The following is a 16,784-nucleotide window of genomic DNA, read 5'->3' on the forward strand; positions in this document are numbered from 1 at the left end:
TAATTTTAGTTTGTATTTAGATGTTGAAAAGAAAACAGTGCAAGTAGCTAAAATACTAATAATATGGAGAATTCCCAAAAATGATTGACCCTAGTTCAGGATCCCAATAGTATTGAAGCAGAAGCTAAGCTAAGCACAGCTAAGCTATCTTGCCGTCTAAAATGGCATCAGATTGTGGTCTATTGGGACATTGCTGCCTGTCACTCTTGAGCGATGAGGAAAATGTATAGCTAGAAAATACATGAGCACTCTGAGCTACAGTACGTGAGCCCACTCACTCACTCTGCAAGTAAACATTATTCAATAGACACATTTGTTGTGATTTTCAGAAAACAACATTCCCATTCTGTACCTCCTGTCAGTTTCTAACAGTTTTCAGTGACATATTTCCTGTCTGCTGCTCCTGTTCTGAAGGATGGATGGTGACAACATAACTCTTCACAATGCATGTTTAAACTCAGCTTCCTTTTGACAAGTACAGCTTTTTTTGTCTTTAGACACAAAACACTAAGGATGCCATGGGAAAGTAACAAGAGGAGTTACTTACCTTGCTGCATAAGTGATCCAACACCAAACCAAAAGCTGTTAAGCAGAGTGAAATTGTTCTCCACAACATCTGAACCAGGGTTACAAGGATGTGCATCATACCACTCATAAGGGCTGAACCTGTAAAAAAATAGGTGCATTTAATTTTAAGCATGAGAAATTTAAAATGAATTTAATTATGTATTAAAATAAAATCAATATTATCTTGTAAATATACTTTATTCTGTCCACATGACCGTCATCATCAAGTCCTTCCATGAGAACCCTAAAAACAATGAACACAGATCATTTATGTTAGGTAGAACAACTAGAGGGGGCTTGGCGGTCTCGTGGCCTCAGGACCCCTGCAGATTTAATTTTTTTCTCCAGCCATCTGGAGTTTTTTTTGTTTTTTCTGTCCTCCCTGGCCATCGGACCTTACTTTTATTCTATGTTAATTATTGTTCTCTGATTTTAATTCTTACTTTGTCTTTTTTCTCTTTTTTCATCATGTAAAGCACTTTGAGCTACATCATCAAAAACTAGCAGATTACCCAGTGGCTTCGCTCACTGAGTGGAAGGGAAAAATTTGTGGCTATCATGAGGCAACGGCATTAATGCTGTCTGAACAACACATCCCACGTGATTCAAATTTAACCATCCGTGCTTGGCAGTACTCACACATGATGTCCATTTCTTCTATTGTAACTTTTGGATGTAGGAAATAATATTTTTCAATGTTATAATGGAATCCCTCCATATACAGACCCTGACGCCTGTGTGAAATGGTAGCCTGTGAATACTGCATCCGTCGAATTCGATTCTGTTCAGCACATTGTTCGGGTGTTTGTGAGACCCTCAATTGTGATTGTCGTATACGCTGATCAGCGAGCCTGCGAGCCTTCTCTCTCGATCTGCTTCTGTCTCACTTTATCTGTGTAACCTGACTATTATGGTCATACGTAATTTCCGTTTCAAGCGCGAGTGCATTATAATATGTTCTGTGGTCATACGTAATTTCCGTTTCAAATGCGAAAAGAATTTTATATATATAGATTAGAAAGATATTACAATGCTGTTACACTATATAAGCTATAATCCGTTTGCTCTGTCCTTATAATATTTATCACATTTGCAGTTTACGTTGGATCTAATATATCTAACAACACTAAATTATGTGAAAGCTGTGGACTATGCCCAGCAGTTTATCCCGGCCAAGACCCCCAAGCCGCCAGATCGAGTCCTGCCTGCAATGTGGAGATGCCCCGAATTCCAGCAGGGCATCATGGACTTTGGAGTTGTAATACACAGCCCTGCTGGATAAAGTCGGGGCTGCCAGGGGACGCTGCAGGGAGACACATAGACATTTGGTGTTCCTACAGCCCGGAAGTACTTGCTGGTCATGAGGACGGAAGGAATAAAGTGCTTCCGGGCTGACAAAGAAAGAAGAGTTTTGATTTGACCTGGAAGTGCTAGGAAGTCACATGGACTGCAAGTCAAGGAGCACTTCCGGGTCGTGGACTTTAAAAAGGACAAGGAAACACCAGAGCATTGAGCCGAGCTGGGTGGTAGGAGGGCAACGCGTCTGGGAGTTGGAGGATTGTTATTGATTTATTATTGGAGTATTGTTTATTAATAAGTAGTGTGGAGTGGAGGGTGCTTAGTCCACGTAATTATTGTAACAAAAATAATTATTGTTGGAATTTTACCTGGTGTTTGGCGTGGTACCTGAGGGTTCAATGGAGCGATAGCGCCCCCTAAAGCCCTAAAGCTTATGAAAGAACATGTTCATTTGAAACAAAACACAGTTATGTGAGGACTGTGTGTGTCTGCACTCATCAGTTAAACACTTTCCAAGGGTTAACTCCAATAGCTTTTTTCCATCTAGCGACTAAAACCCAACAATTGTTTTAGTGCAGACTCTCAGCTAGACAGTCTTCTTAATGAAAAAAATGATGAAAAAAGAGAAACACATGGTGTTTCTGATTCTGTTTAAACAGGATTAGACTATAGTATGAGGGTGAAATACAGATAGATAGATAGATACTATGAAAGTCTCAACCTTGCTCTTGAACAGATAGTGCAGACAGAATGATAGTGGGTGAGGGATCAAGAAACTGAGTAACTATAAAGTAACAACACAAAATAACCACAGCTAAAAGTTTAATGCCATTCTTGGCCTAACTGCATGGGACTTGGGTCCTTATCTGACTATTAGGATTCCTGCCAACTTACCCAATGAAATATCTTATGCATTTCCTTTATCCTTCCCAGAACTTTGTCATTCTCTCTTTAATCAGGTCACTTCTCCTCCTGCCCATCATACCTTTGTCTGTTCTACCTCTGAATTTCAAACTTTCATAATGGTGTGAGCTCTGAACTCCTTCCAACTGACCCAGCATCTGGGACAATATCACGAAGCCCGAAGAGTATACAAACAGAGCTCTCCCTAGTGGCCCCAGTTTCATTTTTCTAATACAACAGAAATATCTTGATGAGGGGCAAACAACAGTCCTTCTCAGTACTCTTGATGATTCACAGCATATGTGCTTAAGCTACTGAGTGTCCACTAACAGCATTGGGAATGCCAAATAAACTAATAGTTCCTGAGTTTTGTATGTCTTAATTTTCTAGTACTAGCACACCATAGATAGAAAGATTCTTTATGAGTGGAATATCAGACTTACTGTACAGTTACTTTACATTACAGGGTACCTGAGTTCAACTTACACCACACAGGCATTCTTCCCCAAAAGAAAGTGACAAATAAACTAATCAAATAAATTAAGCAAGAAAAAAAACTCCAGCTTATATGACAACCACCCTACTGAAAACTGAGCTCTATGATTAGTTGAATTGAATACATTCATTTTATGGGCTTCACTTTGGTTTGTGTAACAATCAGTGTATACCCTTATGTCTGTCATAATAGGTTTAGTTATTCTAGAGTGTAGCTGGCACCCAAGTATGAGACATCCAGACATCAACACTGATAAGGTCTGTAGCATTGTCCAGCAAAGTGTTACTAAACAACTGAGTCATCTCTTACGTGCACATTAGTATTTGAAGAGGATAGATAGATAGATAGATAGATAGATAGATAGATAGATAGATAGATAGATAGATAGATAGATAGATAGATAGATAGATAGATAGATAGATAGATTCTGTTTAATTAGTATATCTTTATAATTTTTCCTCTATATAGAGTATTCTCAGATGTTTGTTAAACTGAAGGACACATATACATATGTCATGGTAATGGCCAGATATCTAATTTTGAAAGATAATCCTGCTGAGCACACCTGCAAGTACAAAATGGGTGCTATAATAGAAAAAATGTTTTAAAAATTAGACCTATTGTCACAACATTAATTTTTTATCAGTATTTACCTGGATAGGCTCTTGCCAACTGTGCCTACTCACATATTTCCATGCATAATTAACGTATATCAGTATGTATTCTTATATCTGAAGTGCACTTTAAAATCACAGTTCAGTTTCTAGGAGAGCTAAATATGAAAGGAACCTCAATCCAACTATGAAAAGTCTTTCCGTACTTGAATCTAATGTAAGCAAAAGGAAGAATTACTCTTCTTTTACACATGGCAAACAGTATTTTAGTTATTTCTCAGTTATTTCTCCATAGAAGTAATTCCATTGTACATTTTTGTTCAAACACAAGTTACAGTTGTAAAAAATGTGTGTGTGTGTGTATGCACGGTTTCACTGTACTCCATTTCACTATATACTGGTACAATGAACCAATGAATATCATTGCTACTGTGTCTGACAAGACCTCATGTATAAACGGTGTGTACGCACAGAAATGTTGCGTAAGAACATTTCCACGTTTAAATTGCGATGTATAAAACCTAAAGTTGGCGTAAAGCCACAAACTTTTCCATGGTACCTCATACCCTGTCATACGCAAGTTCTCCACTCGGTTTTGCAGACTGGCGGCACCCAGCGTCAAAGCAGTGCTACTGTTCCTGTGTGGTTTATCTTTCTTTTTCAGATGCACATCCCTGACGCGGCTTTATAAATACACTGAAATTAACCGCATATTGTTTATTAGTTTAAAGCATCTGATTGTAATTAACCTGTAACAATATAATGGTCCACGGAATGACCAAACTATTCCAAATACCATAGCTGCTTTAGCGTTGTTACTCTCACTGCACCTTCTTTTTCTTCTTTCAGCTGCTTATGTTAGAGGTTGCCACAGCGGATAATCTTTTTCCATATTACTCTCACTGTACCACTCAGAGCAGCTGATTGGAAAGAGAATTATTGGTAAACAGCATTAAGCACACGCTGCCTCAGCCATGCTTCCTATTTGAACTGCTTCTCACAGGGCAAACGCTTCAAAACCTTTTCTATACGGACCTCGTGGTTCAGAAAGAGTTTCATCCCAAGAGCTCTAAACGTACTTATAATTACAATTACCTCACTGTAAACTTGCACTACAGTTATAATATTACACAACCTGAGCTACTTTATAAAGCGTGTATTTACATATGATGATAATATCATTTTAAAGATGAAATGCAGCAATATATGTTTATTATATTATACAGATAAAACTTTAACTTCATTTAAATAATCTATATTATTAATAATTAAAGGGCATGGTGTCGCTACGCTAGCAAGGATCTGGCGCTCCATTTACGGATTGTTCCTGCCTTGCACTGTATGCTTCACTGGGACTGGTGTGAAGGATAGAATAATTAAACATGTACTATGAAGATATTTCAATTTTCCTTAAAAGTTTTGAAGAATCGGCATTATAAGCTTACAGATGGCTTAATGTCTATTACAGAGCTGATTGTGTAGTAATTGGGTATTTGGAGAAAGAAAAGGAAGGACAGGAATTGGGGGTTAGTATGTTTCAAAGAGACAGTACTGCTGCAATAAATTATTTCATTGAAGGTCGCACACAATCACTGCACAACCGTGTTCCCATGTTTAATATCATGCTTTAACTCCTATAACCATGAAAATGATATCAAGTATACATATCAGTATTTTAATTATTCAGAAAGCTGTAATATTACAAATGTAATGGATTCTGTGTCCTGTTGGAGGAAGAGAAAACCCGGAAGCAAGTAGTGATTCACACACATAGAGCACATAGAAGATCAAATACAAAACAAAGCATTTAACGTGCTACTTTAGTTAAGATGGGATTTGAGAAACTAGTAAATTAAACGATTTTAAGATGAAGTATATGATGTTCTACTTTAATGACAAAATAAACTATGTGATTAAAGCGAACATTTCGAGATTAAAGTTGACATTTCATGCTTTTTTCCAACTGTGTGCCTATTTTTTTTTCTCTGTACCCTAATAAGCTTTTATATGACACTCAGACCGTGGGCTACGACTAGCCTTTTCACGGCAACTTTGATATGTGACTTCTTTTTTATTTCGGGCACTGTGCGACTTTGTGAACTTGAGCTTTCAAGTTTCTCCGACACTCTGTCATTCGATCAGCTTCCTTTTGTTGTTTATACCACTGTTTAAACCAACAAATAGAAGAGTTTCAGCGAGTACCAACTGGAGGCAAGAAAAAAAATACTATTTTCCTCCGTGCTTTTCTGATTTTCTTTTCACAGAACGCTGAGCTTAAGGGCTATTTATATTGATTTACATATTCAAAGAGACGTAATTCTGGGAGGAGCTGGAGCAGGACAGCAGGCGCGTGCACAAGCGTTACTTTTCACGCTGACCAGGATTTATCTAACAGAAGAATGTGGAAGCTGGCGAACGCACAGATTTATGCATCTGGATTTTTCTGTGCGTAAGCACATTTCAGCTTTTCTGCTTACGTCACGTTATAGTGCGAATTCTACGCACGCCGTTATGCATGAGGCCCCTGATCTTTTGTAAGTTTACGTTCATTTATGTGGAATTCTTTAAATTTACTCTTCTTTCACAAGGAGCTCAGGTTTCCTCTGAAAGTCCAAAGACATGCGTTTGGTCAATTAGTCAAACTAAATCGGCCAGGTGGGCATGTAGGCCCACTGATTGAGTGATAGCTCATCCTCTGTTGATTCCTGCATTGTTTCAAATGGCTATGCAGTATACAGAATTAAACAGGTGATTAGAGCAGAATGGTCAGAGGAGATAAAACAAAAACATTATACAAGTGTGCTAAGGTTAAAATTGTCATAAGCTAAGAGAAATCTTATCCAAGCTTCCATTTATTTATTTTCTGAGACTCCATACTTTATAAAAATAAAGGAGGATGGGACTGATCCTTACAGGCCCAAGGCAGGAACTGTCCTGTGACATGACACCAGTCCATTTCAGGGCACATGCCCATGCCTCTTATATTTTCTATCATCAGTCAATCAAATTTGAATATCTTCTGTAGGAGGAAACTGAGAATAATCACATGGACATAGAAAGAATATACTGGCTTCACAAATATGTAGTGATCAAGCTTGGATTTGAACTCAGGACTCCAGCATTGTGAAGGAGAAGCAATTGCAAAAATGATCAAAATACTTGCATGTAGAATACAACATTTTCTGTCTCACAACCATAAAAAAGTTGTATTGATTTCCTAACAAAGGACAACTTTTAGGATAAAAACGAACAATGTGGATGTATGGAGGGGGCCTTAAAATATTAAAAACATAGAACTTTAAATGCTATGCGAACAATATTATAATATTCAAACTACATTAGTGTCATGTAAACAAAGCAGACACTCTCATAAACTGTAGAGGACATGGTTTCTTTGTTAGCATAAATGAACTCTGCTGTTTCAAACAAACAATCTCCACTAGACACAGAGTGACAAGTGGTTTTGTTTTGCTCCTCCGTTGACAGTGTAGTCACATCAGGGTTATTACTCTGACAGAGATGAGCACAGACTGGATAAAAAAGGCATGTGCAGCTAGTCTGTCACAAGTTGCAGACATGATTGGAGTGCATTTGTCTGCTATCTCAAAGTACCAATGACCTCTTCTTAATTGGCTCCGTTTTCTTTCACTGGTAAATGCATCTGAAGCAAAGCCAGTCAGCCAGTCAAGTATTTACCTTGAAAAGCCACAGCAACCTCCTGAAAGAAAAGGCTGTGTTTGAAATTATTTCATTGTTGTAAAGTCTAACTGGAGTGTAGAGAAATCACCTTTTGTTTACTTCAAGTCAGAGGTTTAAGACAGATGGCATGTCAAGATTTTAAAAGGAATCATACAGCATGACAAAAGTAGTGAGTAAGGCGTCAGTGGCAAAACGTGCATTTAGGGGCAGGTGAGGACAGAAGGTTAGTAATTGTATGATGTGCACTTGTAGAGGTGTAAGAACAGGAATTTAAAGCGTTACCATAGCATGAAAATTTTAAAGGTGGTAAATTATCCATGGTCATGGTTAGAAGGCAGCATCGCAATTAGGATGCAGTTTGTGACAAATTTGCACAGCACTCACAAGCCCCTCCATTCTGAATCATTTCTAGCTATCACCCACCATAAGGGCAAATGTGCTAGCAAGGTAAGCAAATGTGCTAGCAAGGTAAGTAAAACTGTGCTAGTCATTCCTAAAATTAATCTTTATAGATTTACCTTCATGTATATCAGAGTTTCCCAACATTTGAATAACACTGGCAAGTAGTTGGCAAATAAATTAATTTCAGCAGTGACACTTTAAGAGCATCTGAAGATCTCTATGACAAGAATGTTTTTGAAAGGTTTTTTTATCATAAGGAAAAAAAAAAAGCTTCTGTAGTTCCTTGATGCAAATGACAATGAATTTCTTTGACAAAACATTAAATTGGCGAACCAACCAGATCTCTCTCAGAAGTCAAATAGGCAAAGTAATGCATTATTGAAATGGGGACAGAATGGTAAGTAAACCTATTATAAGTAGATTACAATACATTTTCATCCATGAAGCCTAACACATGTATTTTCCAGACTATCTGTAGAGAAAAATGCAGAAGAAAAAGTACTGAATTCAAAGATGAAAAATCCAGTGTGAAGTGTGAAGCATTTATCAAAGCCAATATGTGAGTGAAGCATTGCAGCACTGGCAGGGGTGGTCAGTACAGTTAATCTATGTGACTCAAAGTACACACATCAACAAATCTCTAAATATATAAAATTCAACATCTGTCTGCTTTTCACGAGAGAACTACTTAACGAATTTAGATCGGGTTTTTTTCTATAATTTGCTTGAACATTCCGGTTAATTTTGCAACTTCTCTCATTGTGTTAAGTATCACAGTTCACATGCGGCAGTGTTTTATTCACGCTAATCCGAGATAAAGGCTGCGGGCCGAGGGGAGGGGGAAGCTGGGCAGGGTCATCCTCACTCACGTGCCAGCCTCTGTTTGAGTTGCTGGACCTCTCGCCACGTGTTTAAGCCTAAATCCTCAGTAGTTAGCGATACCTGCTTGTTCATTTATTTTTAAAGTTTGTCCTTTTTCACTGCTTTGCTTGCGCAGCAATGGGGGACAGCTAGTCCCTTATAAAACTGTTCACTGTAAAAGAACATCCTGATTATCCATCCATCCATCCATTATCCAACCCACTACATCCTAACTACAGGGTCACTGGGATCTGCTGGAGCCAATCCCAGCCAACACAGGGCACAAGGCAGGAAACAAACCCCGGGCAGGGCTCCAGCCCACCGCAGAGCGCCCTCCTGATTATGATTATGTTAAATAGCTTCTATCTTAGATCATTTTTCAGACATTTTATCAGCTAGATATTTTTGTCAGAACACTCATACAATAGTACTACATATATGCTATTAAGCGCAAATGTAAATTTGCCTCCGTCATTCCATGTCAAAACTCAATTAATCTAGTTCATGGTCAGGGAATAATTATAAATTAATACATTTTTTTGGCTTCTGTAATACTTTAGATGCTTATGTATTGTGTAATTTTCAAGGGACCAAATGATTTCGGCATCCTGGGTTTTAATCCCGTTCCAGGGAGTTTGCACATTTTTCCTGTGTGTCTCTGGGTTTTCCCTTTTAATAGTCTGTTTTTTGTCCAAATCTTCAAATATGTGTGGGTTAGTTAAACTGATGGATCTAAATGAGCCTAAGGTGAGTCTGAGTTTGTTTGCTGTAGTGAGTCTGTTTTTTGGCATCCTGGCATACAGTTGTCATCATTTGTGGTCTGTTTTCATTTGCTATGTGTGTCTTTATATTTTCTTATTGGTATTCAGACAGTGGCATTTTGAATGATAATAATCAGCTAAGCCAGGAATTGACAATGAGTCTCTTGAGCTAATGGCGCAGCAGTGCTAAATCATAAGCGCTCCTACCAGTCCTCTCTCCATAGCTTATCAACTTTATGTTTACTATTTCAGGATAGGCCAATCTTAGTTATAAGCATAAGAAATTATGAATTAATTCAAAATATTTATTGTTTATAGAATGCCCAGTGAAGGCTAGGTGGTCCTTCAGCCATGGAATCCCTGGAGGTTTATTTACTCCAGAATCTCATCATCTGGAATTTTTGTTTTCCTCTCTTTGCTCTGACCTTAGCATCAGACTCTGTCTTTTTAAGCATCAGAGACTTAAAAGTTTATTAAATAGTAATTTAGGCCAAGCTTAGTCGCTTCCATCTCCATTATTTATTTATTTGTTAATATTGTATAAGTTTGTATTTATCTTTTATTTTTATTTCTATTTTTTTTTTTTTTGTTAATCATTCTTAAAGCACTTTTGAGCTACATAATTTCAATGAGAATATGTTAAATAAGTATTTGTTTTTGTTGATGCAATTGCTGGATCTCTTTACATTGATGATGTCAGATTACATGACTAGATCTAACAGGGCATGACAGATTACATGACTGTCTGGTGGCAGCTCAGCTTAGCTTGAAATTGAAGATCCCGCAGCTGACAAGGTGTATCCGTGCAAAAGTCAAGCCATCAAGTCAAACGGATTGCCTGCAGTGCTTTGAGACAAGGTTGAGTAGAGGCACAGATCTCGGGAAGGCTACAAAAAACTTTCCCAACATTGAAGGTTCCTAGGAACACAGTTGCCTCCATAAGTCTTCAATGGAATATGCTTGGAACAACCACAATTCTGCCTAGAGCTGGCTGCTTAGTCAAACTGAGAAATAATGGAATGGAGGTGACCAAGATTGCCATAGTCACTCTGGCTGACCACCAGAGAACCTGTGTGGAAATGAGGGAAACTTCAAGGACAACCACCATTGCAACATTCCACTAAGCTGTGTTTTATGGCCAGGTGACACATGAAAGCCTGCCCACAAAGTCTAAAGTATTTGCAGACTATGAAAAACAAGATGACACCAAGATTAATCTCTTTGGTCTAAATTCTAAGTGTCATGCCTGGAGGAAACCAAACACTGATCATCATCTATGTAATACTTTTACAACGGTGAAACATGGGGGTGGCACCATCATGCTGTGGGGTTGTTTTTCAGTCACAGGGACAGGGAGACTTGACAGGGTTGAGGGAAAGCCGAATAGAGAAAAGCTTAGAGTTATCCTTAATGAAAACCTGCTCCAGTGCACAATAAATCTTGAACTGGGCCAAAGGTTCACCTTCCAACAGGACAATAACCCTAAGCACAAAGCAAAGACAACACAGAATTGGCAATTCTATGAATGTTTTTCACTGGCCCAGCCAGAGCTTAGACTTCAGTCAAACATCTCTAAACAGACCGGAAAACAGCTGTCCACCGACAGTCTCCATCTAACATCACAGAACTTGTAAGGATCTGCACAGAAGACTGACAGAAAATCCCTAAATCATGATGTGTGATGCGTGTTGAGTCATAGACTCCAGGCTAAAGGTGCTTTACCAAATTAGTGAGTCAAAGGTTTGAGTACTTAGGTCAATGTCACAGTTAACTTTCTAATTTTTAGTAAATGTTTAAAATTTTCAAATATTTTATTTTTGCTTTGTCATTTTGGGTATTGGGTGTTGCATAATGAAGGGAAAATGAATTTACATGATTTTAGCATAAGGCTGCAACATAACAAAATGTGCAAAATGTGAAAGAGTCTGAATACTTGGCAAAGGCGCTATATATCCTTGTTTATTATAGTAAAAAAGTGTGACATAGTGCTGCAGTGGTTAAAACTGTTATCTTAGAGCTCCAGAGTCTAACAAATCCTGGACTGGGCACTAAACTATGGGCTTTGTATATTATTAATGTGTCCACATTTTAAAATGAATACTACAGTGTTCTATAGCTTCTCAAAAAAGTAGAGGTTTGGTTGACTCACAATTTCAAGAAAAGTGCTTGTGTGGTGTGACTACTGTAGTGAGGGGTGCCACTGAGCCCCAACCCCAGACAACTACACAAGGAAAGTCCCAGGTTCAATAAAGGTTATTTTTATTTTCAAACAGTACCTCTGAAGGCTTCTTTTCCACAGTAGTACACAATTCTATTCAATCCAGTCCAACCCTTTTCTTTTCTTTTCTACTCCACTCTTTTTTCCCAGTAAGTGTTGTCCAGCTCCACTTCCGACTCCAACTTCCTGGGCCAAGTGGAAGGCTTTGTTTAATCACCCGACCCAGGAGTACTTCAGATGCTCAATCAATCATCCACAGGTAGCACTTCTGGGACAGGTAGGGACCCACCATTCCTCGTGCAGTCAATATCTGACAGCTCCCCCTGGCAGCCCCCATAGAACCCAACAGGGCAGCCCCTTGTGAAAACAACTTCCATGCTGCCCTGTGGGTATCCACACTAAGCCTTGCTAGATGAGATGCTGCTGCTCAGTGTACAGGGGGAACCTCTGCTCTTAGAAGGCAACCATCCCAGTCTCCTGTCCTTTCAGCTTCCCTGGTCCCACGAGAATGTTGCCCCAAATCCACTGGGACACCAGCCCCAGTGTAATTGCTGGTGCAGCATCTTTCTATGTCTACATCCTGGTGCGTAAGGGGAATATTACAGCTCCCATGCTGACTTTCCATTATAATGGTCTCCTGGCCAGAAAAGGGAACAGGGTCCATTCTGAACCTGATACGTCCCTCACAAAGTGTGTGAGATGAGGTCAGTGGTGGCTTTGCAATAAAGCACTAGCACTAGTCTTAGTGATCTTTTCATTAACATGATACTGGTGCACTGGTGTTATTACTTTGATTTGTTGAGTGTTACACAAATTGTCATGCATTCAATTGTTTTGTGTCATTCATAATTTTAAACATTTGGCAAATGTCAATCTGCCCATTTCATCAGAGTATTTCCATCTACAGTACATGTACAAATTTCTCAGTCATTTTCTGGCAGGATAATTTGTTACATCATGTTGTATAGAAGCTCTCACTTCACTTAAATAAACTAAACCTATCTTTAGTGACAACCAGCTCTGCAAACTACTCCTTGACAGCCTATTTCTACAGATTATTGTTTCATCCAGTTGTGTAGCATATACTTACATAAGAAGCAGAAGTGGGTGTTATGGGTAGAATTTATGCAGATTAGGGTGGTTGCTGTGGATTATGAATATGCTTATAAAAGGAACAATACTGAAAACAGATTAAATAATCAGATTTAGAATTTCCAATTTATTATCACTTATATTAAAAAAAACATTACAATTTTAAATTAATACTTAGTAAATTCAGTGATATATTTTTTCAATAGATTCTTGCCCAGATTTCATGGCAAATGTAAAAACTGGTTCACATTCACATACCTACCAATGCTGCAGCACCATTTGGAAGAGAAGAGGACAAGGCCAAGTCATTTATATTTTATAATTATTGTTCGGGCCTCATTTATAAAGCTTGCATACTCATAAAAAGAGGATTGAAATGTGTATATGCAACTTCCCACACAAAGTCAGGATTTATAAAAGAAAACTTGACGAAAAAGCTTGTGTATACTTATGGCAACTCTGACCTATGCATACACAACAAACCAAAATGTAGTAGTGTTGGACATAGCCTTTGTGATGGACACCCCTTCATGGGCTGCACAGTACCTCCCCCGGACCACTTGGTTGCAGCCCCCCGGGTGACTGTGGTGCCTCAGATACCCGCAGGGCTCCATGGGAGATGGAGTTCTCTACAGCCCTGTTGGGATCCAGGGTGGCCACCAGGAGGCGCTGCAGGAGTTCCAGGGCCTGTCTGAGCTGTAGTTCAGTGACACCCGGAGGTGCAATCGGAGGCAGGTGGTCAAGCACCTGAAGCACTTCTGGGTGAACTATAAAAGGGGCTAGCAGCCACCACTCAAGGAGTCGGGTGGAAGAGGATGGAGCTTACGAGAGAGGAGTGGAGGCGACCTGAAGAGAGGAAAAAGGACTGAGTATAGTGTGATGTTTTTGTGCGCTCTGGTTGGCTTTGTGTGTTGCACAATAAACGATGCGTGTTTTGTACATTTGGAGTGCGTGTCTGTCTGTGTCGGGTCGGTGCCTATATAGCGCCTTTGTAACACCTTATTAGGCTGGGAGTTCCACCACTGGATCTGATGCCAACCGTTTTAATACATTCTAAAGCACTTATGTTGAGCTGTCCACAAGATTTAAAGTAGATAGCTATTTCTGTCTTTTACTGCTTGGCTTAAAGGGTTGTAGCTAATAAAATCCATTCAAACACTTTCTTAGCCCACTTCTGCCAATGCTGAGTGAAAGGAGCCACCTCCAGATGAGGTGCCAAGCTGTTGCAAGTCACACTCATTATATAAGGCAAATTTAGAGTCACAAACCAACCTAACTCAGGATGTGGGGGAAAGGTGGAATAACCCATGAAAGCAGACATTAAGATGACTAGGCTGAAGTCTGAACGCAGGACTTTGGAGATGTGAAGAAGCATTGCCAACCAGTGTGCACATGTGACATCCTAATAACATTCAGTAATTTATTATTTTTTATTATTTATTATGGGATGATATTTTGTTTGAAATTACGTGCTGTTAATTCATATTTTTGTTCATTTCCATTTTGAAGTTACAATGTTTTCTTTGTTTGTTTTTTTTAATGTCGCCATTTCATTATTGTGTGGTATTTACATTTCAGTTCACCTACTCATCTATTTGATTCAGTGTGTTTTGACTAGGTACTGTAGATGTTATTTGCAAATTGCTGGCTGCCGTTGGTTGTTTCATTTCCCTTGATTATCGTATACTTACAATCATTTCTGTTTTTGCTTACTCGGATTTACATGGGCTCACCCAGTTTTTAAGGATTTCTTATCAACAGAAACTGCTTAGAATTTTACTTAGGTAAGTAGTGGCTTGTACAGATATGCATGGAAACAATTTAATTGATGTTTAAAAACTTTATAATATTAGTGCATCCAGAAAATAACCTTCAATTAATGTAATTACAGGAAATGAAAAAGAGAACATTATTGACTTGTCTTGGATTTATGCAGCTTGCTGGCAAACACAGATGGAGTGCTAGTGATTGTCCCACTCTGTCTTGGTTTAACTGCTGACTAATAAATAAAGATAATCTTTGGCTATCAGAAAAAGAGTAAAAAGGTTATGCGTAATCAAAAGAAAATCTATATGTAAAGTACTTTAGAAGCTGGCTGCATGCTAAAAAACTAATCTCACATGGATGAACTTATTTTACTGGAAAGCCATCCTTTGAACCTTAAAAGCAGCCATTTTATGCCATTTTGTTTAAAAGAGTCTGCTTCTCTAGCCTTTTTCCAACATTTCTGTCACCTCAAGATTTTCACACTTACTATTATAAAAAGCAGTACAACCAAAAATCAAGAAAAAAACATATAAGAATGAAGCATTACCTTGCAATCACAAAAAGAACACAGCTAACTCCCAGGTAGGCAAGGAGAACGTACATCCAAATGTCTGGTGACAGCGGATTCATAAATGAAAAGACTCCAGAATTGGTACCGTTTGGTTTTCTGTATAAAATGCTTATTCCCAGGGTCATGAAAGGCTTGGAAAAGTCAATCACTTTTTCTCGAATATAAGAAATAGTAAGTGGTGCAACAGCAAGGTCAGCTTTCTGAAATATATAAGAAATAAAAGCAGTAATAATTTAACAGAATACATTGGAAAATGCTATTTTGGTTGATATAATTGGAAAAAAATGCAAATATTATTAAATATTGTTTCTTAAGTTGTTTATTTGTATATTCGCATATAGTACAGTACTGTGGATCCTCACAATTAAGAATGCTCACAAATGGTTTACAAAGACATTTCCTCATCATCTCCATTATATTACCAGTTGTACACATTAAGGCAACTCTCAAAGCATTTTTTATTCTAGGAAATGCATTAACCTTTCAATTTTTGTGTTACACCATGCAATTTGGAATTTCACTTTATTAAATGCCTGACTAATTTTAAAAGTGCTGTAATTAAAACTGTGAAATGCCTAATGTATAAACATTATTTTTGTAAACATCAGATTATCTCTACCTCCCCACAGTGACAAAAAAGAAAATTAGCATTAACATATTTCTGTATAAATTTACAACATACCAAATAAAGGCATTATAAATTAGGTCAGTTATTTATGTATGAGTACAATAGCACATAACTTGGTTTAATTTAAAATCTGAAAATTAATGTAATTCAGTTGGCAATAATTTTAGGTGAAGCGTTATATATAATGGTGTCTAAAACATTAGACATTTGACCACAGCGTTGTTGGTAGTCAAGATGGCTTTTTTTGTCTTGATGTTGTTTTTGTTATCTTTGTAATTTATCACCACTTCTTTGTTATATTTGTAGCTTATCATCATCTGCTGTTAGTTTGATTTTAATCTTGTTTTGTCTCTTTGTTCTCACTTCCTTTTCAAAGGTTTTTCAAAGAAGTATCAGGCGTGCTAATTGATAATGTTCTGGACATAGTAAATTCGTCATTAGATACAGGGTCTTCCCAGACTGTCTTAAGACTGCTGTAGTTAAACCCCTTCTTAAGAAACATAATCTCGACCCCTCAGCTCTTGAAAACTTTAGACCCATCTCTAACCTGCCTTTCTTAAGTAAAGTTCTGGAGAAGGCAGTCATTATGCAGTTAAATGACCACCTAAATAAACATGCTATTCTTGATAAATTTCAGTCGGGTTTTAGAACAAATCACAGCACAGAAACTGCACTTGTTAAAGTAGTAAATGATTTGCAAGTGAATGCAGACAGAGGCCATTTATCTGTTCTCATCCTCTTAGATCTGAGTGCTGCATTTGACACCATTGATCATAATATTCTTAGAAATCGCTTTAGTCAATAGGTGAGCCTCTCTGGCAGTGTCTTAAATTGGTTTGAATCCTACCTGACAGGGAGAAAATTTTTTTGTTAGTTGTGGGAATTACAACTCGAAGACACATGATA

The 16,784-nt window shown here is 38.1% G+C and overlaps 1 protein-coding gene across 2 annotated transcripts in view; it reads right to left on the reverse strand.

Annotated features, from left to right (window-relative positions):
- The window catches only part of LOC120517403 (glutamate receptor ionotropic, kainate 3), a 511,659-nt gene that overhangs the window by 115,035 nt on the left and 379,840 nt on the right, over positions 1-16,784 (reverse strand). For both annotated transcript variants that reach the window (XM_039739711.1, XM_039739710.1), the window contains exons 11-12: positions 15,227-15,450; positions 548-666 (exon numbers count right to left, since the gene is read on the reverse strand). In XM_039739711.1, the coding sequence (XP_039595645.1) occupies positions 548-666; positions 15,227-15,450 (343 nt within the window). The remainder of the gene's footprint in view (positions 1-547; positions 667-15,226; positions 15,451-16,784) is intronic.

This window comes from Polypterus senegalus, chromosome 17, assembly GCF_016835505.1.
Source record: "Polypterus senegalus isolate Bchr_013 chromosome 17, ASM1683550v1, whole genome shotgun sequence".
NCBI classification, from domain to species: Eukaryota; Metazoa; Chordata; class Cladistia; order Polypteriformes; family Polypteridae; genus Polypterus; species Polypterus senegalus.